This window comes from Gossypium hirsutum, chromosome D05, assembly GCF_007990345.1.
Source record: "Gossypium hirsutum isolate 1008001.06 chromosome D05, Gossypium_hirsutum_v2.1, whole genome shotgun sequence".
Classification (NCBI taxonomy): Eukaryota; Viridiplantae; Streptophyta; class Magnoliopsida; order Malvales; family Malvaceae; genus Gossypium; species Gossypium hirsutum.
This window is the reverse complement of record NC_053441.1, coordinates 58456988-58484122: the sequence shown is the minus strand read 5'-3', so window position 1 is coordinate 58484122 and position 27135 is coordinate 58456988. Positions and strand designations below refer to the sequence as shown.

Here is a 27135-nt window from a genome sequence, read left to right as displayed (position 1 = left end):
GTAATGAGATATGATGTAATATTAAATATCTCTTGTATTTATATTTTAGAATAATTATTTTTATTTTACTAATTTTCTTCGAAAAGTATAATAGAAAAAAGGAAAAATTAAAAAAAAAAGTCAATAACGGGCTCGGCCGGCTTTGTTGAGCCATGTCGTTGACTGAAGTGGGCCGCTCTGGCTCGGCTCATTAGAGCCTGTAAATGAAGGCTGATCAAAACGATGCGTTTTTAATTCATCAAGAAATTAAATTTACCCGTAAAAAAGGAAAAATTGCAAAGCAAAGTCCTCCATTAACGAACATCTTCTGTTTTATTCCTCGATCTCTTTGAAAGCTCTGAAAAAATAAAAATAAAAAATAAAAATAAATCCATTGTTTCTCTCACTCTCTCTATTGAAGAAAAACAGGGAGAGACAAACATCGAAAGAGTAACGAAAGAGAAAAGATCTTCCCCAAATCGAAGAGGTGAAATTTTCATAGAAAATAACGTTTCTCCAATTGATTCATGTAATGAAAGGAAAGAAAAAGACCAAGTTGTTGCGGTGTTTTTTTGTAAGATACATGGGGATGTTGTGGTTTCATTATCAAAAGAGAGTGTAATTTTGTAATGGGTAGTTGTTAAATTTTGTTTTCTAAGGATTCTTGTTGGGCTTTTTTTCTGTTCGTATATCACTTTAATACATCCTGTTTTTCACCTAAATAGAAAAGGAAATCTTTTATTTGTTGTGTGTGTTTTTTTCGGTGTCTCTCTGGGTATGCTTTGCTTTCACTGGAAGAGCTTGTGGATATTTTCTGATTTTAATTTCTTTTTAATTGGGTTTTTAGATCTTGAAATGTGGGATTCTTTTGGGGTATGCTTTTGCTTTTTGTAGACGTTTTGAGGATATTAATGGGTTTTGTTTTAAATTTCTGTTTCAGGGATTGGATTCTCGAGGCTGGTTTTGGCAATATGGAACTGGGTATTGAACTGTAATTGAAGAATGGGTAGACTGTGAATTTTGGGTTGGTTTTGATCTTTGGTGTCAAAGGGGTTTGTGTGTACAAATGGCTGACATAGCAGGTTTACAAGAAGCAGCGGGGTCTAGATTTAGTGAAGTGGAGTTGATTGGCAGAGGATCTTTTGGTGATGTCTATAAAGCGTAAGTCTATGTCAATTTCTTTTGTTATCATTCTGCTCCGATACTTCTGCATTTTAATTTACATTTTGTTATAAGAAAAGAACTTCAGACGAATGTAATAGTGTTACTCTTGATTGATGTATTATGTTGCATGCATTTTAACTTTATTGCTGGTGTTTAATTTAGGAGTTGCTTGGTGTTTGCTAGGAGTAAATTAGCTGCTTGATGGTAAATATTACCAATAGTACTGTTGAAATTAAATCTTTTAGAGTCTAACTAAGTTGAAAATACATCGTGCTCCTAAGATTTGAATTTGTACTTTTAATTTAAATATAAAGGAAAAAGATCTTCCCATAAGTGTGGGGAGAAAGGAGCCTCAAGGGCCATTGGGTGCTGAATTACTGAGCTATAAATTGACCATTAGATCTTATACACTTCAGGGAGGAGTTTATGAAGACCCCTGCTAACTTTATGATCCCTAGAATAGGTTTATTTAATTAAGTTTGTTCTTTTTCATACTGAATGAGTTCTGTAATGTTTAAACTCTTGGATTATCCTAGGTAGGCACATTCGTTAGTCTATGTTAATAATAGATTAGGCTTAGAGAATGTCTGGTGCAAAAGGAAGAACTTGTGTACTGTCTAGGAACATTGTGAATTTTTTATGAACTATTGGAATGAATTGCAAGGTTGCAAATATTGAGTGTCCTCAAGACACTGAGTTTTAGTTGTAGTGTTTAAAACCATTGCAAAGTGTTGTCATTTGAAGCTCTGTTGGAATAGAGCCCTTTATTTAATAACTCATATCTGTTTTTGCTTATCAAAGAAAACTGGTATTTGGTCTCCTTTTCTTGAGTTTTGCTCAAATAGATTAGGCTGACACTTCAGAAAGAGGATGCTGTAGTCAACCATTTTCCCTCTTAGTTATTTGTTTACTTGTCTAGTTATTTTAATGGTGTGTTAAGGTAACCTCAATTATATGAGAACACATAATGTGAGGGCTTGCATATCAGTTATGCAATCTATATTTGTAAGTTGTAACTATTATTCTCCTGGTCTGTTGGTAATTGTTATAGGACTGACGCTGATTCTTTCTAAATGAGTTAGAGAACGGACTTTCTGTTTGATGTTCCAGGCATATATGGCACCTTATTTTATTTGACTATGTAATGTGACTGCTAGTTATACTGCAAGACATTTATGACAGGTTCATACCCATAATCATGTTAGATATGCTATGGCTGTTTAAATCATGATTGATGAAAATGAGAAGGATAGCTGATGCCTTTCTCGATGTTCAGGTTCGATAAGGAACTGAAGAAAGAAGTTGCTATTAAGGTTATCGATTTAGAGGAATCGTAAGTTGATAGCTTTGCTATTTTTGTTTAATTTATTCCTCATATATTCAAGTTTTAAAGGCAGGTGGTTGCTGCGTGCAAGAAAGTCTTGTTTACGATCTTCCATCCATTTTCCATTTGTTTAAATACTGACTTGCTCTCTTTCCCTCATCTCCCTCTTACTGGCGGTCTCTATGTAGACTTGTGAGTTTTTCTGGTGAGAAAACCACCTTTTCTTGGTAACTAAGCATCAGTAGTTTGTGTGTGTTCAGCAAAGCAAATTTATCTTCCCATTCATCCATAGAAGTACCTTTATATATATTATTGACTTGCATGGGAGTTTGCTGATGCATTTATTTACTGCAAGTAGACTTGGAATGTAACAACTTCCAATTGCTTACTGTTTATTTTGCTCTTCATATTTCATCTCTTTCTTATGCATGCTTTATTTTTATTTTATTTTTGCATTTTGCAGTGAGGATGAAATTGAGGACATCCAGAAGGTATTGCCTTACTTTCTTACGAGCTAGCATCCGAAGTTTTTAACAAATAGGTTACTAGGTCTTTCATATGTGTTCTTTTGGCTCCAGGAAATTTCTGTTCTGTCACAATGCCGTTGTCCATACATCACAGAGTATTATGGTTCCTATCTTCACCAAACTAAACTATGGATAATAATGGAATACATGGCTGGTGGTTCAGTTGCTGACCTAGTAAGTTACTTCTATCACTTGCTTCTACACGTTTGGTGCATGATATCTGATTGAAGATTAATGAGGAAGTTTTGCTTCCAAAAAGATATGAACCCTCTTTTTCACTCTGTTTTTGACCAAGATTTTGGTAAAGATGAAAGCGGCCATAACAAAGATCATTGCAAAAATACCATTAAGAAATAAATTACCAAGTGTCATTGATAAAGATCATGCAATAAATAATAATGGGTTGATTTGTTATTGCTTGCTGTTTTCTTAGTGAGCCTAAGGACTTGATTTGCTGGCCTTTTTCTTTTATTTTTTTCTATCTATATTTGCCATATGGATCAAATTCTCTTGAGCATGAACTGCCATTGTTTTGCTCTGCTTTTGATTTTACTCTTTCTGTTTTTTTCTTCTTTTCTTTTTTTTTATTTTTTTTGGGGGGGGGGTGTTGCAAGGGACAAGAGTGGTTAAAATAGTGTTCTTTTTATTTAAAAATTATTTGGAGATAGTGATGAAAAAGATACTTTTGAGGGTTTTCGTAAATGATACACTTGTATTTCAACTAAGAATACAAAGGTATATATACAAATTATGTAGACCTAACTAAGGAAATAATAATCTATACAATAAATAGAATCCTTAATAATTAGCAAATACAATCCCTAAAAATCAGCCTATTAAGGCTGTCGACAGTCAACATTGTCGATAACATGATAAAAAATTCTTTAGAACTACCTTTAAGTGCTAAATGTCAACTGAAGTAGGTGATAACTTTGAAGGCATCACCACCATCTTTCCTTTTAGTAGCTGAAAATTCTCTTTTGTGCTTTTAGCTCCAATTTCAAGGCATTTTCTTTGCAGATCTTGGCAGTCTTTTGTTTAATTCTGTTCTATGCATACAATCTCTGATTTGATTTTTTTCCGGGGTACAGTACAACCACCAATCTTCTCATACTTCTTTGGTACTAATCTTTGTCTGCATATATTGTGTTGTGCACTTGCTAGTTATCTGATTTCATGGGCTATGATTCCTGAATAACGTTTCTTTGTTATGGAAAGCTTACGGCGACTCTTTATATGCAGCTCCAGTCAGGCCCTCCACTAGATGAAATGTCAATTGCATGTATTTCACGGGATTTGCTGCATGCAATTGAATATCTACATAATGAAGGAAAGATTCATAGAGATATCAAAGGTTGTTTTCTTCACTCGTTCTTAACAATAAATATAGTTTTCACAAAGATAAGAAGAAAATTTTAGAACATTTGGTTTTAGACCATAGGCATGTGTCCTGTGTTAAATTATTTCTCATTTATTTTCAGCCTTCGTTTAATTTCTTTAAATGTTGTATGGATTTATTGCTTTATTCTTTGTTAACTGACAACATTTTTGCTATCCCTATTGGCAGCGGCAAACATTTTATTGTCCGAGAATGGTGATGTTAAGGTACTTGTCTTAAATGGACTCGTGTTAGTACGACTACTTTGCATTGAGTGGATATGAGTGTATGTTTAAGTGGATGAAGGTTGCAAGTTAATTTTATGGCCTTGTAACAGGTTGCAGATTTTGGTGTTTCAGCACAATTAACAAGGACGATATCACGGAGAAAGGTGCAGTATTTTGTTTAAGATGCATCATTTCTCCAATTTGCCAGAATGCCCTTTTTTAGGCTTTACTGCTGCTTTTTTTTTTTAATATTTCTATGGCTTTAGTAACTTTGTGATTTCTCTCTCTCCTCATCTCTCTATACATGATCTTAAGATGCTAATATAAAACCCTTTTTGATAGGTTTTAATTTACTAGAAGTTTTTGTTTGTATCTTTCCATTTTGAATTGAAGGGTCACATTTGATCTGACTCGTCTAGTTTCTGAAAAAAGCTTTCACCTTAAGGTTTTAAACTAGAATTTAGTTTCTTAATAGCTATTCAATGGTTTTTACTCCATGAACTAGAAAATTGAAAATAAATAGTTCCTAATAAAATGAAAGGTAAGGTTTTAGGTGGTCAAGAATGGAAAAAGAATATAATATTGAAATTTTCTGGAACTTGAGGCTTGACTTGGAATTGGAAATGGCAGGGTTCAATTTTGTAGTGAATGCAAGTGATTCTGGATAACAACCTCTTTGTTTGTTTGTTGTTGTTGTTGTTTTTTTTTTTTTTTTTTTTGTACACTCCATTTCTAACTATTATCTGCATCTTTCTATCATTAAATCTGGAATTGTATTCTCTAGGTAAACTATTTTATCTAATGGCTGTTTTAGCATGGTAATTGTACTATTGCCATTTGCCATCCATTTGATTTTTACCTACAGTTTATTCAGTGTTTCTAGGGCCCTGATTGTCTTAGAAAGAAATTTGAAATGATATTTATTGAAGGATCAAAATCAGCCTGAGTTCTATTTACCCCACTAGTGATAATTTCTTAATGCAGTGTTACAGGTGGTCTCTGATTGTCATATCATCATCAATGAACTAATATGGTTAACAATGTTCAGACTTTTGTAGGAACACCTTTCTGGATGGCACCAGAAGTGATTCAGAATTCAGATGGATACAACGAAAAGGTACTTCTAAAAACTGTGCTTTGGAATTTTTCTCAAGTTGCTGCTATTACCTGCTATCCATTTGCTTATCCTCTCCCTCTTAGGCACATATGCATGGCCTCCAATATATTGTATGCTAAGCCTTGTTAAATAATGAGCATTCCATCACTGGGGCGCTTTTCTGATACAGGCTGATATATGGTCTTTGGGCATAACTGTGATTGAGATGGCCAAAGGAGAACCTCCACTTGCAGACCTTCACCCTATGAGAGTTCTTTTTATTATTCCGCGAGAAAATCCACCTCAGGTAATTTCAATAGCTTTTGTTGTCATGAAGTTTATGTCAAATGATTTATTCTTATGTTCCCATTCTCATTATGGAATGATCACATTTACGGTTTAAATGTAATCAAAATTTCTATCCCACAGTTGGAAGAGCATTTTTCCCGCCCTATGAAGGAATTTGTTTCCTTATGTTTGAAGAAAGTACCTGCTGAGGTAAGTAATTATGCTTTCATGTTGCTTATCCCTGTTTCCTTTTGCTTATCGCTCTTTTGTAATGGGAACAGAGTCCTTTGCATTTTATAATGTTAGAGATGTGGTTGTCTATTCATGGTAAATTATGTTTTGAAATGGTATTCTTTTCTTCTGGGGCACTCATCAAATTCCCTTTGTGTTTGGAGAACTTTTCTTTTTCTACATGTTGTAAGAGGAAACATATTTTGTGCTTGACCCCAATTAGTAGGTTAAGGTGTAAGTAATTGAGTATAGATAAGGTTAGAAAATGGACTGTTTTGGTATCTAGTTTCCCTTTATCAGCCACCAATTAAAATGCAACATTACTGTTGGTGCTTTGGTGTCTAAAACTATTCTGATGTCTATAGGCGATTATGGTTTTATCGGCTTAATTATTTCTGAATGCTCTAAATTGTCTTATGCTTTTCTTTAATATGTTTAATTTCAGAGGCCTAGTGCCAAGGAACTTCTCAAGCATCGTTTTATCAGGAATGCTAGGAAGAGTCAGAAGCTTCTGGAGAGAATTAGGTACCGTCTTGAACTTAGGGTTTCATAACCTACATATGAATGGAATCTGTATGACAGTTTTGAGATGTCAAAGCACCATGGAACACTATGCTTATAGCATTAGTAATGTTTCTGACATGCCATGACTAGAGGATGTTAAGTCCAGAGTATCAATCTTGCATTGTTTATTGTAGTAAAGATGCTTGTGTTTCGTGTTCTCAATAGAGAGCGCCCAAAGTACCAATTAAAGGAAGATGGAGAAACTAGAAATGGCCCCATGGCTGTAGGAGAATCAACCGACACTTTGAAGGTGATGAGAGATATAGGAGGTGACGGAACTGTTCAAGCTAGGTGAGTTTATTGTGTTGATTAACAGTGCTTCTTTGTAGCTTGGTGGGATTCTTACCAACTTCTTTGATCAGCAGTAATCTGGGAAAAACATTTAAAAGTGCTGGGTGGGACTTCAGCATTGGTGGATCAAATAGTACAGGTACTGTCCGAACTGCTGCAAAACCTCCTCAGATTAGAGAAAGGAAACTAGAAGCTTCATATAATCAAGCAAGACCGAGGACTCCAGAAAGTGGTAATGCTCTTAGTGAATCTAGGGAAGTTTCCTTTGGAAAAGACACTAGGGAATCATACCACAATGAACATCAGGATAATGACCATGATGTAAGGTTCTCTCTCTCTTTCTGTCCCACCCCCCCCCCAACACACACACAGCGTGAAGTAATTCCAACTTTGCATTGCATCTTGCTTTTGACATCATAAGTTTTTCCCTTTTGTTCTATGCCCTTAATAAAAAGATTTGTTTTATGGGATGATCTAGCGGCTTCAAAGACCATTCTTCTAAAATTGTCTAGATGGACTTAGGCTTGATTATGTTTTAATGTATGATTGACTTTTTTTTTCTTTTTTTTAAGAGTTCTTTTCTTGTTTGACATTAATGTGGCTAGAAATTAAGTTCACTATATGCATTGTTGTCGAAGGCACAAGGCAAAACCTAGGTGATAGAAGCTGATATTGCTACCTGAGTGAAGCAGGGTGTAATATTTATATGTTTTTATATATGCAAAATAAGCTTTAAGATTTATAACTATATTCATAAACTCAAAAGAGTGGTCCAGTTTTATCCTACAAAACATGAGACATTTGCCTTATTCTTTTGGCCAATATGCATGATTTGTTTATAATCCCAAGTTTGTTATTGAATGCTCAAATACTTAGAAATAGAGAGTGCAATAGTGTACCTTTATCTTTTACTATTATAGGTACACTTAATGGTAAGACATAAAATTTAAAGAAATGCAAGATCTTCACTCAGGCTGATTTTTCTTTTGCGCCTATCACCTTGTAGAAAAATGCAATTAGGTGCACCAAGCATGTGCCTTGCCTGAAAGATTCTGAGGCAAGTTTTATAGAGTTTCACTTTAGTGTCTAGCCATGTGCCTTACACAGACTATAAGAAACTTTTACCTCAGATCTTGTTACATTGTTTTTGTTGCTCTATTCCCAGGATGAAATGTCTGTCAGTGGGTCGGGAACCATTGTCATAAAATCTCCTAGAGGATCTCAATCGTCTGCATTGTTTCGTGACTCAAGCTCCCTTGTAAGCTTCCTTCACTTCAAAGTTGTCTTCACAAAAGTATTAAGTAGATAAAGTTTGTATTGCTTTCTTGTCTTAACCATTGATTTTATTAATTTTAATGTGTTGTAGTCTAGCAGCACATATGCATCTTTTGAAGATGCTTCTACCAGTGGAACTATTGTGTTACGTGGCCAAACCGATGATCCTGATTCTCCACGAACCCCAAGATCCAGGCAAGGAATTCAAGATAGAACTTCGAGTGCATCGGTTGAAGATAGTGCATCAAATCTTGCAGAGGTGGTTTTTAACTGTAAACGTTTTGATATTCCTTGTTTGGTTGTGAATTATAATGTAATAGAATATGCATCATTAATTAATAATTGATACTGATATGTTTTATGATGTTTGCACTTTTGCTATTGTATATCTCTAACATGCACTTGTTTGATACCTTTACTTATTGTTCTTAATTCTGTCTTACAAGAAATACTCAAATTATTCTTTAGCTGGATTTTTCCTGAAGCCTTTCGCTGTATAATGTACTTATTATTTGATATGCAAATTCCTCTTGTAGAAATCTGAGTTTAGCATTGAACTTGAATTTATTATTAGCTTCCAGATTGATAGTGTATCATCATGCTTTCTATCGAAACTCATCTTGTAATGTCAATTCAGGCAAAGGCTGCAATTCAAGCAGGGTTGAGGAAAGCAAATGCTAGGGACAAGTCTTCAAGGAGCAAGCTTAATAGTCCTGGCCATGAAAACAGAAGAAAAGACCTAACAAGTAACTGTTCTGATTCGTCTAGGTAAGCCTGATAAACTATGTTAGTTGGACTCGATTGTGATTGTGAGATATGGGTATGTGCCCAACTTGTATATGTTTAATTTTTCATTTCTTTTTTCATGTATGTGGAGGATCCCTGAATGATCATATCTCCATACGCATGTCCAAAAATATGTTTAACATGGGTACTTCAAGAAAGATGATGAGTTTGAGCAACCTAATAAAATTTTTACATCTTCAAATGCTGAATTTTATATATTACATCTTCAAATGCAGAATTTTATATATCTTTGGTATTTGGCTGTGTCATTTTCTCTGAAGTATTGTATTTCAATTCCAGCAGTTCTCGTGAATATTTTGATGCACCCAGATTACTTTCAAGATCAAGCCAAGCTAGTAATGATGAAGAAAATGCTAAGATAGCATCAGCATCTGTACCACTATCAATGTTACTTATCCCTTCTCTAAAAGAGGTGCGTACTGTATACATGTTTTTTTAGTTTTTCCTTGCCAATTAGTGTGATAGAGGTAACATCAAAATATTCTTCCAATTTAAGTAAATCTTTAACCCAGAGGGTGCATTAAGATGCTTATCAATATCAAGTATGCTGTATAACTTAGCCTTTGCTTGGTAGAGAGGAAAGAAAATTAGAAAGATGAAAAATTAAAGAGGTAGGAAAATAGAAAGATGGAAATATAATTGTTCTTTCCATAGTTGTGCTTGGTAGGAAAGATGGAAAATTTGAAAGATAATGTAATTTTCTTTCCATCCATTGCTTGATAGAATTGAAAAATGGAAGGAAATGAAATAGAACATTGAAAAAAAGCATGATTTTGATTAACATGCACCTCTCTCATTTTATCCCCTCTCATCCTGCCAATTAGGAAGGGTTGGGTTCTATGCATTAGGATGGAAAATGATTCTCTCTCCTATCTTCTTTTTCCCTACCAAGCATACTTGAAATTTATTTTTTCCCACTTTTCCACTCCCTCTATCCATCCCTCAACTTTTCCACCCAACCAAGCACACCCTTAAGTCTTGGTAATAACTCTAATTCATCTGGATCAAAGTAGCTTTACAATAGTAACTGAAGTGAAACTAGACTCCAGGCCTGCTTCTGTCAGTGGGTAATCATGAAAATTGTCTTAAGGTGCAAGGAAAATTTCAGACTGCGAGATAGGATGTTTGAAATAGTTTTGACTCGTAGAATATTAATCTAAGGTGAGCAACTTAATATGAGTAAACTCATGAGGAAGTCTAAAACAGATGATTCAAAGAGCGACCTGTGAGTATATGTGTGTCTTCAAAGCCATTAATTCATATTAAGAACTTCTTTGGGAACATGATTCTATGATGTATATGATATGGACGTTTTTATTGCAATAGGAGTTTTAGTTTTATTTCTTTATTATATCAGGTTTTATTAAGAGTTTTAGTTTACTTATTTTCTCGATCCGTGACTGATCAACATTTGTTAAGTCTGAATTAGATTTGTTTATATCTTAATAGTTTTGTCAATGCACATAATGTAGGTCATTGCTGATGATTCAGAAGGGTCAGTTGTGCGTGCAGTTACGAATTCCCTCATAAACATGGAGCGTGCAAAGCCTGGATCTTGTGAAGCTCTTGTTCGCAAGTTGCTCGAACGATTGGCAAGGTTAAAACCCTTTTATTTTCTATTCCCATGGTATTGTTCCCTTTATATGTATTGCACTGTCTTTTAACTCGATGGAACTCAAGCAGAGGTAAAATTTTGCAGCTCAAAGGAATCTTCCATGAAAGATATGCAGGAGCTGGCCGCTCGCAAGTTCAATAAGGGAAAAACAACTCCTGAAGATGCACAAAATACAAACCCAGAAACTGAGAGTCGAAAAAGGCAGCAGCATAAAGAGCTTCCTTCAAATTCCAACTTGAGCCCACTTGCTAGATTTCTACTTTCTAGGTTTGTTGAAATATTACTCCTTGACTTGACAAATGATTTTTATATGATAGTCTTGAGTGTTGGATATGGGTATGTTCAATTTTATCTTTGAGGGTTTTTGGAGGATCATATCCTCAATCCTTGTCAAAAAATGTGTTCAGCGGCAATGTTGAACATGGGTACTTGAAGAAAAACAAAAGGTTGGAGCAACATTGGCACTAAACTGTAGGAATAATGGATGGCAAACAATTGGATATCCAGCACTACCCGATCCTTTTTCTACTGATTAGATTTGGTATCCATAGTGGATTCAAAGCGATTCGGATAGAAACCTTCAGATCTCCAATATCTGAATCGGCTTTGAATATGGTTTGGACTTAGGATAATGTTGAATACCAGAATGATTCGTTTTCATATGTTTTGAAAGTTACAGATCTAACTCGCAGCCATGTCTAAGTAAACTGTTTTTGTGATATGATGATGCAGATGGCAAAGCCAAACATGAGGTGGAGATATCAACCCAAGATTTGATTATAGCTTTGTTTTGTAGTGTGTTATTTTCTTTCATGCATTTGTTATATGATTTTGATTGTACATAACCTTTTTAACAATGTGTATTTGTTATCCGTTTTGATTAAATTCTCTTTCTACATTTTTGTTTCTTGAGGTGCCAATTTTCATGTATACTTTATTTTGCTTTACAACATGTAATCTCAACAACATTAATCATTTATTAAATATTTACTTATTTGCTCGATTTGAGTTTACTCAATTTTTTTTTAAAAAATTAATTCAATAGTTTTTGGTGGTTATAAAATGACCACTCAATTATGGTTTTTCTTTTCTTTTTTAGTTATTCAATTATGAAAAATTACAAAACGATAAATTACTTGGTTCTCTTTCATCATATGGCTAATGTAAAAAATTAGTTGGGTGATAAAAAGATAAAAATTAAATAGTTGAGTGATATTTTGTAATTTTATACAATTGGGTGATACAAAAAATTTACAAATAATTAGTTGATCATTTTATAATTGAATGACCAAAAAAGAAAAAAAAATTGATTATTGATGTTTCAAGTTGATAGTTAAATAATTGCATCCCTAAATTTCATCATAACAATGCCATGTAACACGATTTTCTTCTGGAATTGATGGGAAGAAGAGAGAGAAAAGGGGGAAAATAGAATAAATGAAACAACGTAAAGAAAAAAAGAAGCTAGCTGAATGATTTTCATGGAGATAATATTGAGTAATAAAAGAGTATTTTAAGAGCCAGAAAAAGTTTAGAAAATTTAGTAGTTTAATTACCAATATGTTTGTAGGTTAAAGATGTTCTTTTTTCATATTTATGTCTGTAAAACTTGAATCTCAAATTCAACTAATTTAAGAAAAACGTTCAAGAACAATAAAATCAGAAAGAATGCAGATATTGATGTTTTATTATTTTTCTCTGTTTTTTTCTTCTTGATATCTGATCATTTTCATGAATTGGAGGTCTCAAGACCACCGGAAAAATGTATGTATTTACCAGCTGAAATTCAACTACTTTAAATGATCCAAATTCCAAGCTTTTCATATGAAGGTAAAAAATGTGTCATTGTTGCAATACTTCCAGTTTCAGCACTGTAGACTCCCAAGAGATCCATAAAACAAAAGAATTAGAACCACAGCTGTTATGAATTTTCAATGAGTTCTTGCATGTATCATAAGCATCTCTTAGCAGAATCCATACCAGGCTTTAATTGAGACACTTGGTTGAAAAAAAAAATCTAAAAGACCTTATCTTTTACAAACAAATATGATTACAAGGGTATTTATATCTTCTATATCAAATCCTTAAAAGAAACTAAACACAATACCAAGCTTGAACCTTCAACCTTAAAAGAAGTGTCAACAAATACTCCAGGAGGCATTGACAATTTCAATTTTAAAGATTAATAAATTTTTTTAATATTTTTTTTTCTTTCACCTGCATCACATAATCTAGTAAACATTATGCCAAACACAGATATGTTATTCAAATCAAGCAAGAAAAACACACCAATGCAATCTCTATTCAATTCCAGGTAACATCAATTTAAGAATATCATAGCTATGTTATTCAGTGTTAAATCTGAGTAACATAATATCAGTGATTTTCAGCCATGACCAACATTCAATTATGGCAAGTTTTACACATAGCAGCATGGCAGCACAAACTGGGTTGAGCCTAACTTCTCAAGCTTAAATGAAGAGTGCTTTTAATCAACAAATATAACAAATCACTACACAAAACTTTCTAAATTACCACTCTGGATAACGACCATCCATAAAGATTTGGTTATAAATTTGTGACCAATAGATTTGCTACCCTAAGATTGCAGGCAAAACAAAAATTAGGAATTGGTATTCACCTTTTCAAATTCTATTTCAGTTCTTCGTGTAGCAAGGTTTACAGAAATGAATGCCAAGCACCATTTAACTGCGAGCTCTGAATGAATTAGTCAACTTTTAAGCAGGAAGAGGGTGCATGAGGGAATATACAAAGTTAATACCAGCAAAACTCGATTACAGGTTAGAAAACTCAACAGCCTATGATTGATAGAAAGCTAAACAAGATCTATCAAATGTTCATTGCAATAATGCAATTTCTTTTTGTCATTTTACATGTACCGAGCAAGACCAACTACAAAAAAAGTCATCCACCGGATAATAAGCCATTATACTATAAAGAGGTCGTTTTTTTAGCTCACTGAAGAAAAGTTGTTGATCTCTTGCTGCAAAACAAAACTGCAAACCGAAGCTGGCCATATTTGTGTTTGGTTCAGTGTGATCTCCTATTTCCGTCTACCTTGAGAAGGTTGCTTTACTGGAGTCAGCTTCCGGAATGCGGCATGCAAAAGCATAACTATATGAAAAATATAATTATATGTTCAAACAAATTATGCAAACATCAACAGAAGTTTCAAAAGAAAATGCAATATTTACCTATATAACTGACAACAAGGGTACAACACAAAGCCATTTGAACATTCAACCACAACAAAATAATTGCAGTAACTGCAAAAGATGAAATAAAGTTGGTATTACAAAACCAAAAGAAAATAGCTTCTATCTGTATATGTTCATACAAACCATAAATCTTTTGCCTAAGAATCCCAGGAAATTTTAATATTTTGAAGTTTGCTTGAAGCAAGGGTCATCTTTCGCAGATACAAAATAAAAGAGGCATCGAGGGATCAAGTGTAATCAAGTCAGCTTCACATGTAATTTCTACTAGCAATATTTGACAATTCTTCTTAAGACTTCACTGAAATATTCCTCTAATGAAGATTATAAAGTGCTGAAATTCAAGAACTCACCGCATTGCGCAAAGCGAACCAAGATCATTTCAGTGACAGGGAATCGATTCAAACCCCATTTATCACTGAAGAACCTGAATGAATCCCAAAGTGCCAAACTTGATATCAACCCAACAAGTGCAAGTGGCAGCTGATACCTATGAAACAATAACAGAAAACCAAGTGATTAACCAAGCTGGGTTTATAACCTACATTAAGTTTCTTTTTCTCTTTTCCCACAAGTTTCTCAGGAAACAAACAAGAAACCCAATTTACGTCATCCTTGGAAAGAACCAAAACAATCCTCAAAACTAACAACAAAATACCAAAGATTACTGAAAAGAAAGAAGAGTGTTTTTTGCTTACAGAGAACAAGCGAAGAAGAGGATAAAAAGTGAAGCATAATTCCGAGCATAACGCTTAACATTCTCTTGAACCCTGAGCCTCGCTTGAGAAGCCGAAGCTGGAAACGAATAGGACAAGAAATCCGCGAAGAACCCTTTAGTCCACGACGGAGTTTCACCGGAGAAATCGTTGGTGGTGAGCTTGGCGAATGGGTTGAACGTGAGTAGAGAGAGTAGCGTCCATAAATGAGAGAAAAAAGAGACCAAATATCGGAAAAGGAAGCTGCTGATTGGGATGGTTATTGTTGGGTCGCTAATCGTGGAAGTACCGGTGGTGGGAGCGGCAGCAGCGGCGGTCTGTTGGTTGTCGATGACGTCTAGGTAGCCGGAGTCTCGGAGCCACGATTCGAAGGTAGGGTCTGGGACGCTGAGAGATAATGGATTAGAGGAAAACACCATTTTTCTTTAATTCTTTTTTGAGATTTTCCTTTTCTTCCTTTTCCTCCTTGATTCTTAAGTTCAGGAATTTTTAGGTTTAATTCTGGTTTTAGTCCCTTTATTAATTTAAAATTTAAAATTTAATATCTATCTTCTCTATTTTTATAGAATATGCAAAGTGAAAATTAAAATTTAACACTATATTTTGCATTAATTGACATCTAAATTTAGGACTACACTTTTACTATATATTAATTTTTTTTTATTTTTTAAATTTCTATTCAATTTCAATTTAAAATAATTTGAAGACAAAATTAAATTTAAAAATATTTTAAATATTTTATTTTAATAGCTAAAATAATAAATTAAGTAATATAAAAATATAAAAACTAAAATTATTTTATAAAAAACTTTTTTATTTTTTATTTTTTTTAAAATTCAAGTGTTTTTCATGGATTTGTTTCATCACCAAAATCAATATTGAGTGATAAAATTTAATTAAATAAATCAAAATTAGTGGCAAAATTATGTAAAATGGAAAGTTTAATGACAAAATTCAATCACATAACAGTTTAATGGTAAATTTACACATATTCACAAAGTATAATGGCAAAAACCAATTAAAATAAAATATAAGGTCAAATTTCAATATTCATCTATAATATAGTAATAAATTTACACTTTAGTCCTAAATTCTGCGATCGAACACATGTCCTCCTAAATGTTACAATAAATAAAATTACCAACTGAGTTAAAATCGAATCAATAATTTGGTGTTTTTTATAATGTTATCAATAAATCCGAATAGATAACATCTCCTATTTTTTTTATTAAAGTGTGATGAGAATTTTTTAAAGAAAAAATAATTTTAAGCATTCGACTAATAGGTGAATTTAGTGACTAGATTATCAATTGAATAACAATAAGAAATTCATATCAAGTGAACAACAATAGTTATCAATTTGAACTTTTTAATAACATAGAAGGATCAAATTAATCTAAATTAAAATAAAAAGATTAAATCTTAAATTACATACAATAGAGGAACTAAAACCATAATTTGACCAAAATTTTATTTTATTTTTCCCTTTTTTATAGGGGCCATTTACCGCCATGAATTCCAACCAAACGTTCATATCTGCTCCATTGGGAAAAAAAAATGGCACTGAGACATTTCTTCAAACACCTTACCATCTTAACTTCCAGCTATGGTTTCTGCACTCTCTCAAGCCGTTTCATTCACCCATCTCTCACTACCCTCTTCAATAACATCAATCCCAAAACCCAACCATTGATTCCCGCAAAGTTTTCTCTTCCTTTGTCTCATTGTTACACCTCACTCTCTCACCCTTCCACTTCTACCTTATTATCTCCTTATCTCTCTGTTCGTATTCGATGTCCCAAAGACATTGCTGTAAGCTTTAATTAAATGATTCAAATTTTGGGTTTTGTCTTATGGATTGAAAGGAAATGTAAATTTAACCCCCGCCCCCTCCCCTTTTTTTTTTTCTTTTGTTGGGGTTGTTTAGGATGTGTTTTCTGAAGCTCTTATTTGCTTTGGTGCATCTTCAACTACTGTGCATCTTCAACTACTGTGGATGAAGATGATAATTGTGACACTTCTAATGAGGTTAACCCTTTCTTTTTGTTGTTGATGTTTTGGGATTGTTTTTAAGGTTTTTGTGCGAGAAGAAATGGGTGAGCATAGCTTGTGAAATGGCTTCTTAAGTATAGGTTTTGAATGATATTTGTATTTCTTATGCAGATATGCATTGAGTCCATATTTCCAGAATCTGAAGATGTGGATGTCTGCATCTCACTGGCTGCTGATTCTGCAGGCTTAAAAATGATACCTAGTTACGAAGTTAAAACAGGTGAACATTATGATTGGATAAAGAAAACTCAGGTTAGTTCACTTTTCTCGTTCTCTATATGTTATGCTGCAATTTCTCTTATGAACTAGGAGCCACATTGCATTTCAAAGAGCAAACTGGTCCTTTAGTTATATGAGACACATTATGTGAAACTGTCTGCAGGAGGTATAGATGACACATTATGTGAAATTGTCTGGATATTCTGTCAACTACACCAGTTTTTAATAGAAGAAATGGATGAAACTTTTAATAAAAAGGACCGGTTTGCGCTTTAATCTAAAGTATAGGGACTAATTTGCCCATTTTTTGAATCAAGGGGTTAAAATGCAATCTGACTTCCAGTATAGGAGCCTCCATGATACTTTTACCATTGATATTCAAATCTCAGCTAAACCTTGGGTTTTGTTATGGTATAATTTAGCTTCAAAGCACCTATGTAATTGAGAAAAGTTTTATTATTAATTAAGTTTTAATTATGGAGAAAAGTTTTAATTAAGTTTTATAATTAATGACTTATGATTAATACTAATATGGAGAAAAAAAGGCAGGAAACAGGCAATTGATTTATGTACAAGTGACTTACCTTTGTTTGGAAATTGTAATGTATTCAATAACCACTTTTGGGAGGATTCATTGTTGGATCTTATTTTATAATTGGTTTATAGCTCAACAGTTAATATATAATTTCATTGATAATATAATTTGAACCCTTGTTTTCTGTTTGAGATAGGAATCATTTGATCCAGTTGAAGTGACTGAAGGACTTTGGATTGTTCCTGTGTGGAAGACTCCCCCAGTATGGTTATCTCCAATTAACTTCTCTTAAGGTTTTGTTGCAATCTTTGTTTATTATATATACGAAATCTATGTTATCCAGACTCTTCATTTTTTTTTCTAAAGTACTCTGTCCAACCCTATGACACAGATTCAGAGAAAAAAATTTAAGCATGTCCGTGTTAAGAACATACTCCGACACTCATCCTCGAGTCCTGATAACATAATATGCGACTCTCTTCTTTGCCATCTTCTATAAACTAGTCGGCATTGTGCTGTAGTATGTACATAGAAGAATTCTATTTTATTTTTTTATATATTTTTGAGTATTATTGGTGATTTGAACATGTAAGAGGTGTTTGCTTTCACTGCATTAGGATGTTAAAGCAACAAATATTATTCTGAATCCTGGATTGGCATTTGGCACTGGGGAGCATCCAACCACTAGATTGTGTTTATTGCTGCTACAAAGATTGATCATAGGAGGAGAACGTTTCTTGGATTATGGCACAGGTTCTGGCATTTTGGCAATTGCGGCACTTAAGGTAATTTAATTCTTAATTATATGCTTGGATTCTTAAGCTATGTTACTCGGACTCGGGTGTGAATACTAGATCCAAGTATGTCCAATTTTTTTCAAGTGTTTTCATGTATTGGAGGGTTGTATTGCCATATTCATGTCGAACTCGTTTTTGAGACATATCCTGATATGGTATGGGATATGACCCTCCAAGGGTCCTCCAAAGACAGGGAAAAACTCAAAAAGATTGAAGATACCCATGTTGGATATATGTCTGTATCCAACACTAACCCGAGTCTGAATAACATAGGTGCCGGCTAACACATACATACTAATTTCTCAATAACGACCTGCAGTTTGGTGCTTCTTTCTCTGTTGGAATCGATATAGATCCCCTAGCAATAACATCTGCACGTCACAATGCTGCTCTGAATGACATAGGTCCTGAAAATTTTCAATTACGCCTGGTTTCTAGCAACACTTCCTCCCCCTCCGCTGATGAACATAAAGATATTCAAAAACAGACTTCATTTGAGGCAGTGGCCGAATCCGAACATGAAACATACGACGTGATCGTTGCAAATATACTTCTAAATCCTTTGTTAGAACTGGCAGATGATATTGTCTCTCATGCTAGGCCCGGTGCAGCAATTGGCCTTTCGGGTATTCTATCTGAGCAGGTACTTCTGTCCGGTCCGTGCGTTCTAGCCCCATGACACTTCTACCAGCTTAAGTGATTGTTTTAGTGTGATAGGAAACTAGATATTTGATCTGAATTGTTGCCTATATATATATATATATATATGCATACATTCGTACATATGAACTAGAGACTCTCTTAAAGATGGCTATATGAACAGTAAAAGTATTATGAAGGTCTTTGTACTAGAAATTAGATTGCGTTTTATCCTTTTGTTCAAAAAATGAGTAAATTAGTCTATGTGCATTAGATCAAAGAGCAAATTGGTCATTTCTGTTAAAAATTTCATTTTATTGTAAAAAATCAGTGTGGTTGATAGAATAACCAGACAATTGCACGTACATGTGTAACTTGTTCTAACATATAATGATTAGTTTTTAACAATAGAAATAAAAACATTTTAATAGAATGACCAATTTATTTTTTTATTTAATGCACGGGAAGGACTAATTTGTCTATTTTTTAGTAGAAAGAGCAAAATATAATTTGACTTTTAATACAAAGATCTTCATGATACTTTTACCCTATATAAACCAATTGGATTAGATATTGGGTTTATCAAACATTTTAGAGACTATTTTCTTTTCTTAAAGAAGAGTATATGAACTAATTGGATTAAATCTAGTCAAAATTAGACCACATCATGAGATCACCATAATTTACCTTTTCATTTGTTTCTGCAAGCTCTGAAGACCAGAATCTTATTTCATCCATAGTTTCTTGAACCTCATTTTATTTGTTTAATGCAGGTTCCTTGCATTATAGATCGATATTCTCCATTGCTAGACAACATATCCGTATCAGAGATTGATGATTGGGCTTGTTTAAGTGGTACAAAGAAACTGAGTGGCAACTGAAGAACATTTTACCATTCAGTCACATAGAACTAGAGATGGTTTAAATTGGTTTTCGATTTTTTGAGAATATGTAACTTATATCATTAAGTGCAGTACATTTTTTTCACCGGAATCAAGTTACAGTACCTAATCTTCCATGGCAATTTATTACATTATTTCTTATGTAATCTACAAAATTTACTGCTGCTCTTATTGGATCTTTGCTTCAGATACAATGGTCACAAGTTACAACATTCTAAGCATCTTCGCTGTCACTCATACTAGGACGGGTATCAATGTACACTTCTGATGAAAAGTCGATTTCATCAACAATCCTTCCCCTGTGCCGTGTAAAGAGCAAGAACATATATGATGTTTTCCATTGTCAAGAACTAAATTTGAAAAAGGCAAAGGTAAAAGTTTTACCTCTCAAGAACAAACTTTCCTTCTTTGTACTTTTGACTCTTCTCGTATGCTGCCTCCTGCCCGACAAAGATGGAAAATTTAGCAAAGGTTCACAATCTTCAGAACTCGACTTTGCTGAATAAAGGTGAGTGTGTGTGTGTGTGTGTGTGTGTGTGTGCGTGTGCGCGCGCGCATGCAAGAGGGACAGTAATTACATATTTCCAGCCGACAATTTGTCCGCAACAGCAGCAAAATATATCAGCCACGGTATGTATCCCAGAAATCATCATCCTCTCTTCTAGGTCTCCAACTGTTATGTTCACCCTGAAGCATTAACTCTTATACAATAAGCAACTCAAAGCATCCATCAGCCCGAATATGAATTTTTTCAGGAACTTGTTACAAAATTTTGAAGATTCATGGCGATTCATTGCTTTTGTAAAGATCATGATGACATAATACGAAGATTTCAGTATCACACAAATTATAACAGCTAGAAGAATTAGCCGGCAGCTTTAGTCGTTCAAATAAAACCAGTAAAATATTTTTTAAGAAACAAAAATGATTCTCTTCATTCAATCAATCATTGAAGAAATCTTACACGTTATTGAAAAGGTAGGCTTTCCCCCGTCGACAATGAAAAGACTGAACAAATAATGAAAATGACAAAGAAGTAAGTAGTGATTGCATGGAGTTGAAAATTATGAATTGTTTATACAAGAATTTAAATAAAAGAAAAAAGAAAAAATTCAGAACCGAGGCATATAGCTGAGAGGTACTAAGAATCCACATAAACTCTAAGAGAAACAGTGTGCATAAGCAAGAAACAATGAGCCAATTTACCATCTAAAATTACACATAAAAACATAGATTAAAACAGACTTGTAATGAAACGTTATAGTTGGCAGTACATCTACAAACATGTTTAGCACAGGCATTTAATCTTGATACCAAAGACAGTTTCATACATGTAATCTCATGGAGTTCAAAAAGCAGCATTCGTACTTTCTTTAGTTTTCTGGATTGACTATGTCGTCTTGAATGAAGTCAGTGGAAAAGGTGGAAAACATCTCCATAAATAAGGGGATTACCTAACTGTCTCAGTAGTTCTTCTACTCATGGGGTCGAAGGGAAAGGTACATACCATCTCGACATATAATGGAAAGGGGAACAATCTCAATAATTCATGTATTGTCCAATTTCTAAAGTTTGTTGCTTCTATCATAGGATTGCCAAAAGAAAATTGACCTGGAAAACAACGTGGAACTTGATTCCCAAGGTATATGCATAAAATAGTTAAAACTACTTCCAATTAGGAAATACAGATTAACTTTGAACGAATCCGTGAACTAATTTTGTTACTAACTAAAAAAAGCATCATATAATAGGACAATTATTTGGTACATTGCCATTGGAGTCTTTAAAAATATAAGGTTCTAAGGGCGATACATGTCCTATTTAAGATATAGTAAAAAATAAAAATTCAAGAATTAGAAAAAAAAAAAAAAGGTTATGTGGCCATATTTGAACCCTCCTTGTGGAATTAAAATATTCCACTAGCAGTGTACCAAATACTAACTCTATGTAAAATATACATAGATATATATTGGAATCCTAAGTTCATTTCAGTAGTAGACTTTTGGGGCGTCCTACAAAATTAACCTACTATAACCTGGATACTATCTGGTTTCTCGAAGCACAACAAAGATTTTCAACATGAAAGGCTTTAAGATTTCTAACACTGCAAGACAACAATGCCTACAAACAATAGATTCACAGAAAGCATTGTAATTTGAAAAGGTAAATCAAAGACTTAACACAAGAGAGGACATGAGGCATAGTCAATGCATAACACAATAGCTAACTGGAAAATGTAAGAATTAAAGATGATTGAATTCAACACATCTTAAAAAATAAAATTAGAGATTTAGAAACATGTCGTTTGAAGAAGCAACCATAGTTGAAGCTTAAAATCCCTTAATCAATGGTCCTTCAATTTTTTATGTTTTTCTTCCCTTTATCTAATCCTTGCACATATAGTGCTCGTTCTTTTTAAATTAATAATACATATAATGAGTGAACACTAGATATACTAAAGTTTTACCCAAGGGAAAACATAAGTGGTATCAATAGTTAATCATTTATGAATTTTAATAAATTGATACTTATATGAGCATTATTCTATTTCGGTGCAATTCCTTCCTACTGCCTTACATTCTCTGGCATGAACTATTTTTGAAGAATGAAATTTCTCGGAAGGGTATGAAAGGGTTCAATTTTCACTAGGTATACTGGATATTGACATGCTTTATTAAGTAAGAAATCTCTGGAAGTTACAATTGAAGAGAAGGTGGAATATTCAAAAGCTTGAACAGGGTCGAACAAACCCAGTCTTATGTTTATGAGAATGAGCTTTGTCACGAATATCAAGACTTACTCTTCCTTGCTTCTAAACATACCGATAAGTCTCTTGCTGACACTTTGATGGCTAAATTAATCACTATAAAATATGGTGGTTAGGAAAGAACTCAATAACATATACTGGACATAAATGAAAAAGTTGCAAAAACTTAAAGCTTTAGGGATGAACGTGGATGAATCATTTTTGGTTTAGTTCATCCTTAACTCGCTTCCTCAGGTTGCTCCATTCAAGATTCACTATAACACCACCAATGACTACTGGAACTTAAAGGAGCAGAGTAGTAAGTGCATTTAGGATGAAGTGAGAAAGAGACAGGATGGACAACATTTAACTCTTCCTATAACTTGTGGAGCTATGCAGAAGAATTACAAATTTACTAGAGGAAAAAAACCAATGAAGGCAAGGGAACTAAAAACATGTAGCTAGTGTCATGATGCAAAGTTTATGTCAAGTGTTATTTATGTGGCAAGAAAGGACATGTAGAGAATGATTGCAATAAGGGCATGACTTGGTTTGAAAAGAAAAGTACTAATCTTTCTTTTAAATGTTACGAACCAAATTTTGTTAAAGATCTTTCTAATACTTGGTGGATTGATTCTGGAGCTACTACTCACATTACTAATCCAATGTAAGGATTCCTTACAACCAAGAAATCGAAAGAAAGTGAGGTCATCTACATGAGGAACCATCTCAAAGCGGAAGTAATAGCTATTGGAACCTAACGCTTAATCTTAGAGACTAATAATCAAATGACTCTTGAGAAGATTATTAAATACTTGGTGGATTGATTTTGGTGTCACTACTCATATTACTAATTTAACGTAAGGATTCCTTGCAAGCAGGGCACTGAAAGAAAGTGAGAAATTCATCTATATAGGAACCATCTCAAAGAGGACGTGATAGTTATTGGTACCTATCGCTTAATCTTAGAGACTAATAATCAGATAGATCTTGAGAATATTATTTAACCTTTTATGTAATTTACAATAACAAATTTTTAACAATTTAGAACTCTAATTAGTTCAATAGCAAATTATATCTTCTTTTATAATTTACATTAATTATTCATAAAAACAAAAGGAGAAAAGAGAGCTCAACAACTAAACCAAAGAATGCTTAGCCAACATACAAAATAAATAAAGAAGCCACCATTTAATTTTGTCATCATGAATTTACCTCCTTAACACTTTGGACAAATGATCATAGTTACTTGATTTAAATAGGCGATAGCATAAGAAGCTAGGGATGAGCATTCGATCGAATGGAATGAAAAATTTTCGAGTTGACGAATCCTATTTTATCATCCTAACTCGATTTGAAATTTTCTCGAATCAAGTCGAGTGAGATGGAATTCAAATCGAATTGAATATATTTGTTCGAATTAAATTTTTAAAAAAATGACTTTGGATCCTTATAACTATTTTCAGCTATCGTAATCAAATTTGTTATTAACTCTCATTTGTTCATAATTTATTTATTAATTTTTTATATATAGATTAACTTCTTTGCTTGCTTAGTTGCTTTAATTATCTTTTGATTTTTGTCACTATGTATTTTGAAATTAAAAAATATATCAAATATAAAAAATTGATTTTTTTAATAAAAGTTATCTTATAGATAAAATGTGAAATTGATACCAACATAAAATTTTAACACGAATATTTTATAGCATCATCAATAATTCAATTTTAACAAAAATTTATAAAGATTTAATATGATTAAACAATTCAATAATATAAATAGTACATATAAATAAATTTATTACTATTTAAGTTTAGGGATTTTTTTGAATAATTTTTTAGTTTGGGGTAAAGGATGAAAAGTAAAAGTTTAGGGGGGAAAATAAATAATTTTGAGGGTTGGGGGAGTAAAATTTTTCGGGGAAAGTAAATGGGGGAAAATATTTTTAAAAAAATGGGGAGAAAATGGGTTTGGGGTAGATGGAGGGATGAGAAGGGAGTAAAAGTTTTTGGGGAAAGTGGGAGGGAGTAAAAGTATTGGGGAGAAAGTAAAAAGGTTTGAGGGTTTGGGATAAAAATATAAAATATTATAGTTTGGTATTCGGTTTGTTCAAATTATTTGAGTTATTCGAATTCAAAAATTAAACTCGATTCAAACTCAAAATTCAAAAAAAAATTCAAGTTAACTCGAATAACTTGATTTGTATAACTCGAAATCCAAAAATAATTTCGATTTTTTTTAGTCAAATCGAGTTTTGCTCACCCCTATAAGAAGCAATACAAAGAAAACTCATATAATTTTCTACATTTTACAACTACAATTCAATAAGCACATTGATTGTTAACTTTGGAAATACTAGACCATCTAACCATAATTATAGAATTATCAACATGTGCATATGAAACTGCAACCACTTCCATGTTTAAAATGCCATACTTAATATTGACCAACCACCTCAATTCAAATCAGATAGTCTTATTCAGACTTTATACCAGTGTAAGTCAAAGATAGGGAAATCAATTTTTGAGTAGCAATTGCAACAAAGTAACACTAGAACTAGAAAGCAAGCAATCCCCCTATCACATTCTATTGTATTTATAATATCCACGAAAATTGTGAACCCATTAATCATGAATGAATTCATCAGACTTAAATCAATTTAATATTGGGATAAATCTCAAAACTACACATGAGATTTGCTCCAATGTGCAATTTGATATATGAACTTTGATTTGGTGCAATCATACATAAGAAATTTTTATTTTGGTTCAAATGTATACATGAAAGTCTGATTGTGATTCAACTATACACATTTAAGGAAATCAATACATCACTTTCTTTTCATATTAAATAAATAATTATTTGTGTATGCAATATGAAAACGTAAATGGTGTTATATCGATAATTGTTCTAGTGATTTGTGAAAATTTCATTTATACATTTGCACAAAATCATAGTTCATGTATAACATTGCACATTTGACCAAAGTTCATGTATAATTTTGAGATTTATCTCTTTAATATTTGATGTAAAACTTTAATTCCAAGATGTCTGCATTCAACCTAGCTCAAGATATCAATTATAAGAATTAATTTGATGAAGAAAACACGAAATGCAAAAATATGTTTTTTAAAATGTGCTTTGAAAAATAAAAATGAAAATATACGAAAATTAGAAAACAATAAAAAGTTATTTTCATTATTTTCACTAAAATATTTTGTAAAATTGGAACAGTTGAAAAAATGGTTTTTTAACTCTAAATTTACTTAATAAGTTTCGTATCTTGGTTTGAGTCCATATAAATGTAACAATTTTTTATTTTATTTTTGATGTTTCTATTATAAGAAAATAAATGCCAAACATGTTTTCATATTTTTATTATTGAAAATAAAACTTTCTATTTACCAAACGTGCTTTCCAATTTTTAAAAAATAAAAATGAAAATGAAAAAATAAAAACAAAATATATTTTCAGAAACCAAATCGAACCTAAGACTTCTAGAACAGGCATAAATAATTACATCAAACAAAGAAATTTCCCCATCTTAAGAGATCAGCAAGATGTTTTTGGTTTAACACTTCTTATTGATTTTCAATCATTTGAGGTTCCTATTTAGCCCCTTAATGAATCAACAGAATTTGATCATAAAACTACTAAGTTAAATCTTACTTGATAAGTGAAAGCAATCATAAATTTCTGCAGAAATTTCTCTTTCAAAATCCTAAACTTTGAGGTTCAAACATTTCCATCATTCCTTACATTTGACATCAGCTATGTCATTCCCCAAATTACCATTAAAATCCATCATTAGCACCTAAAATACAACTATGTATCATGTTTCTAGTGTCATCTAGCAGCTAAAAGAACCATATTTTAGTATGAAAAACAGAAGTATTTGATGATAATTGCAACACAAATGGCTAAAAAAAACATGAAAAAACCCATGAACACAAAAGAAAAGAGAGGGAAAAAGAGTGTACCCTGGAAACAAGATCATCAGGGAGAGCCAAGTGAGTTTTACAAAACCCGCATCTATAAGACCTTCCATCTAGCTCCACCACAAACACCTTCCCCATTCCCTTTTCTTTTTATTCCTTTCTGCTCTTTTCAATTGCTGTTGCAAAATTCTCACGGTTTAGAACGAGAAAGGAAATTTGTGTTTAGGTTGGTGGGTGGGTATATTTTCACGATTGGAGGAATTTTTGGTGGTGATAAAGATTTGCGGTGAAGCCCATGAACCATTTTAGTCGCCAAGTTTCAGCTTTGATTAAGTTGAATTGGGCTATTATATCCAAAATATTCCAATGTTCTTTGACCCATGGAGGCCAAAATCCATTCATTGGGTTTGTTCTTTGATGCTAATACAAAAAGCCCTAAATCATTTTTTGGTGTTTGAACTCCGTAATTATGTTTACATTGGAGTCTAATTTTTTTTCGGTTCAAATTATTCTTTTAATTTGGTAATTGTTCTCGTATAGGGCCTTGAATATTTTTTGTCCAAATTAACCCCTAAACTTGGTAATTGTT

General features: G+C 32.9%; 4 protein-coding genes across 16 annotated transcripts; 2 read left to right on the top strand and 2 right to left on the bottom strand.

Annotated features, from left to right (window-relative positions):
* The first annotated feature begins 309 nt into the window (after positions 1-309).
* Positions 310-11769, top strand: LOC107917937 (germinal center kinase 1). Of its 11 annotated transcripts, none has more exons than XM_041092307.1 (22): positions 310-466; positions 920-1140; positions 2420-2476; positions 2931-2958; positions 3046-3168; positions 4237-4348; positions 4562-4599; positions 4710-4763; positions 5648-5716; positions 5886-6002; positions 6125-6193; positions 6660-6739; positions 6944-7069; positions 7144-7390; positions 8076-8126; positions 8235-8327; positions 8436-8603; positions 8982-9112; positions 9434-9563; positions 10624-10748; positions 10851-11033; positions 11499-11769. In XM_041092307.1, the coding sequence occupies exons 2-22, from the start codon at positions 1046-1048 to the stop codon at positions 11515-11517; spliced, it is 2115 nt and encodes a 704-aa protein (XP_040948241.1). In that variant the 5' UTR covers positions 310-466; positions 920-1045; the 3' UTR covers positions 11518-11769. The 11 variants fall into 11 exon arrangements, with proteins under 11 accessions (XP_040948241.1, XP_016702850.1, XP_016702851.1 ...); XM_016847361.2 differs by having other exon boundaries at positions 9431-9563; XM_016847362.2 differs by having other exon boundaries at positions 7141-7390.
* A 1622-nt stretch (positions 11770-13391) lies between these two features.
* Positions 13392-15180, bottom strand: LOC107916886 (PRA1 family protein H). Of its 2 annotated transcripts, XM_016846257.2 has the most exons (4): positions 14701-15179; positions 14356-14492; positions 13982-14053; positions 13392-13901 (listed from the first exon to the last, which is right to left on the bottom strand). In XM_016846257.2, exons 1-4 carry the CDS (start codon positions 15135-15137, stop codon positions 13831-13833), a joined length of 717 nt encoding a protein of 238 aa, XP_016701746.1. In that variant the 5' UTR covers positions 15138-15179; the 3' UTR covers positions 13392-13830. The 2 variants fall into 2 exon arrangements, with proteins under 2 accessions (XP_016701746.1, XP_016701747.1); XM_016846258.2 differs by lacking the exon at positions 13982-14053 and having other exon boundaries at positions 14701-15180.
* A 1067-nt stretch (positions 15181-16247) lies between these two features.
* Positions 16248-20008, top strand: LOC107918207 (ribosomal protein L11 methyltransferase). Its single transcript, XM_041092306.1, has 7 exons — positions 16248-16530; positions 16646-16729; positions 16882-17022; positions 17721-17786; positions 18142-18309; positions 18641-18964; positions 19734-20008. The coding sequence occupies exons 1-7, from the start codon at positions 16276-16278 to the stop codon at positions 19839-19841; spliced, it is 1146 nt and encodes a 381-aa protein (XP_040948240.1). The 5' UTR covers positions 16248-16275; the 3' UTR covers positions 19842-20008.
* Positions 19878-26816, bottom strand: LOC107918209 (protein yippee-like At5g53940). Of its 2 annotated transcripts, XM_016847748.2 has the most exons (5): positions 26589-26816; positions 20827-20870; positions 20441-20549; positions 20247-20302; positions 19878-20161 (listed from the first exon to the last, which is right to left on the bottom strand). In XM_016847748.2, the coding sequence occupies exons 1-5, from the start codon at positions 26682-26684 to the stop codon at positions 20077-20079; spliced, it is 390 nt and encodes a 129-aa protein (XP_016703237.1). In that variant the 5' UTR covers positions 26685-26816; the 3' UTR covers positions 19878-20076. The 2 variants fall into 2 exon arrangements, with proteins under 2 accessions (XP_016703237.1, XP_016703238.1); XM_016847749.2 differs by lacking the exon at positions 20827-20870 and having other exon boundaries at positions 26589-26740.
* Between the last annotated feature and the right edge of the window lie 319 nt (positions 26817-27135).

What these genes read in the sequence shown, in the direction of transcription:
- LOC107918209 (XM_016847748.2), bottom strand. Translation starts at nt 26,684, where the DNA reads ATGGGGAAGGTGTTTGTGGTGGAGCTAGATGGAAGGTCTTATAGATGC. An exon ending in AAATTGTCGGCTGGAAATAT is followed by an intron (nt 20,303 to 20,440) that starts GTAATTACTGTC and finishes TTTGTCGGGCAG; the next exon opens with GAGGCAGCATACGAGAAGAG. An exon ending in GGAAAGTTTGTTCTTGAGAG is followed by an intron (nt 20,162 to 20,246) that starts GTAAAACTTTTA and finishes TACACGGCACAG; the next exon opens with GGGAAGGATTGTTGATGAAA.
- LOC107918207 (XM_041092306.1), top strand. Translation starts at nt 16,276, where the DNA reads ATGGCACTGAGACATTTCTTCAAACACCTTACCATCTTAACTTCCAGC. An exon ending in TGTGGATGAAGATGATAATT is followed by an intron (nt 16,730 to 16,881) that starts GTGACACTTCTA and finishes TTTCTTATGCAG; the next exon opens with ATATGCATTGAGTCCATATT. An exon ending in TGGCAATTGCGGCACTTAAG is followed by an intron (nt 18,310 to 18,640) that starts GTAATTTAATTC and finishes AACGACCTGCAG; the next exon opens with TTTGGTGCTTCTTTCTCTGT.
- LOC107916886 (XM_016846257.2), bottom strand. Translation starts at nt 15,137, where the DNA reads ATGGTGTTTTCCTCTAATCCATTATCTCTCAGCGTCCCAGACCCTACC. An exon ending in CTCTTCTTCGCTTGTTCTCT is followed by an intron (nt 14,493 to 14,700) that starts GTAAGCAAAAAA and finishes ATTGTTTCATAG; the next exon opens with GTATCAGCTGCCACTTGCAC. An exon ending in CCTTGTTGTCAGTTATATAG is followed by an intron (nt 13,902 to 13,981) that starts GTAAATATTGCA and finishes TTTTTCATATAG; the next exon opens with TTATGCTTTTGCATGCCGCA.
- LOC107917937 (XM_016847359.2), top strand. Translation starts at nt 1,046, where the DNA reads ATGGCTGACATAGCAGGTTTACAAGAAGCAGCGGGGTCTAGATTTAGT. An exon ending in ATCAGGATAATGACCATGAT is followed by an intron (nt 7,391 to 8,075) that starts GTAAGGTTCTCT and finishes ATCACCTTGTAG; the next exon opens with AAAAATGCAATTAGGTGCAC. An exon ending in TTCGTGACTCAAGCTCCCTT is followed by an intron (nt 8,328 to 8,435) that starts GTAAGCTTCCTT and finishes AATGTGTTGTAG; the next exon opens with TCTAGCAGCACATATGCATC.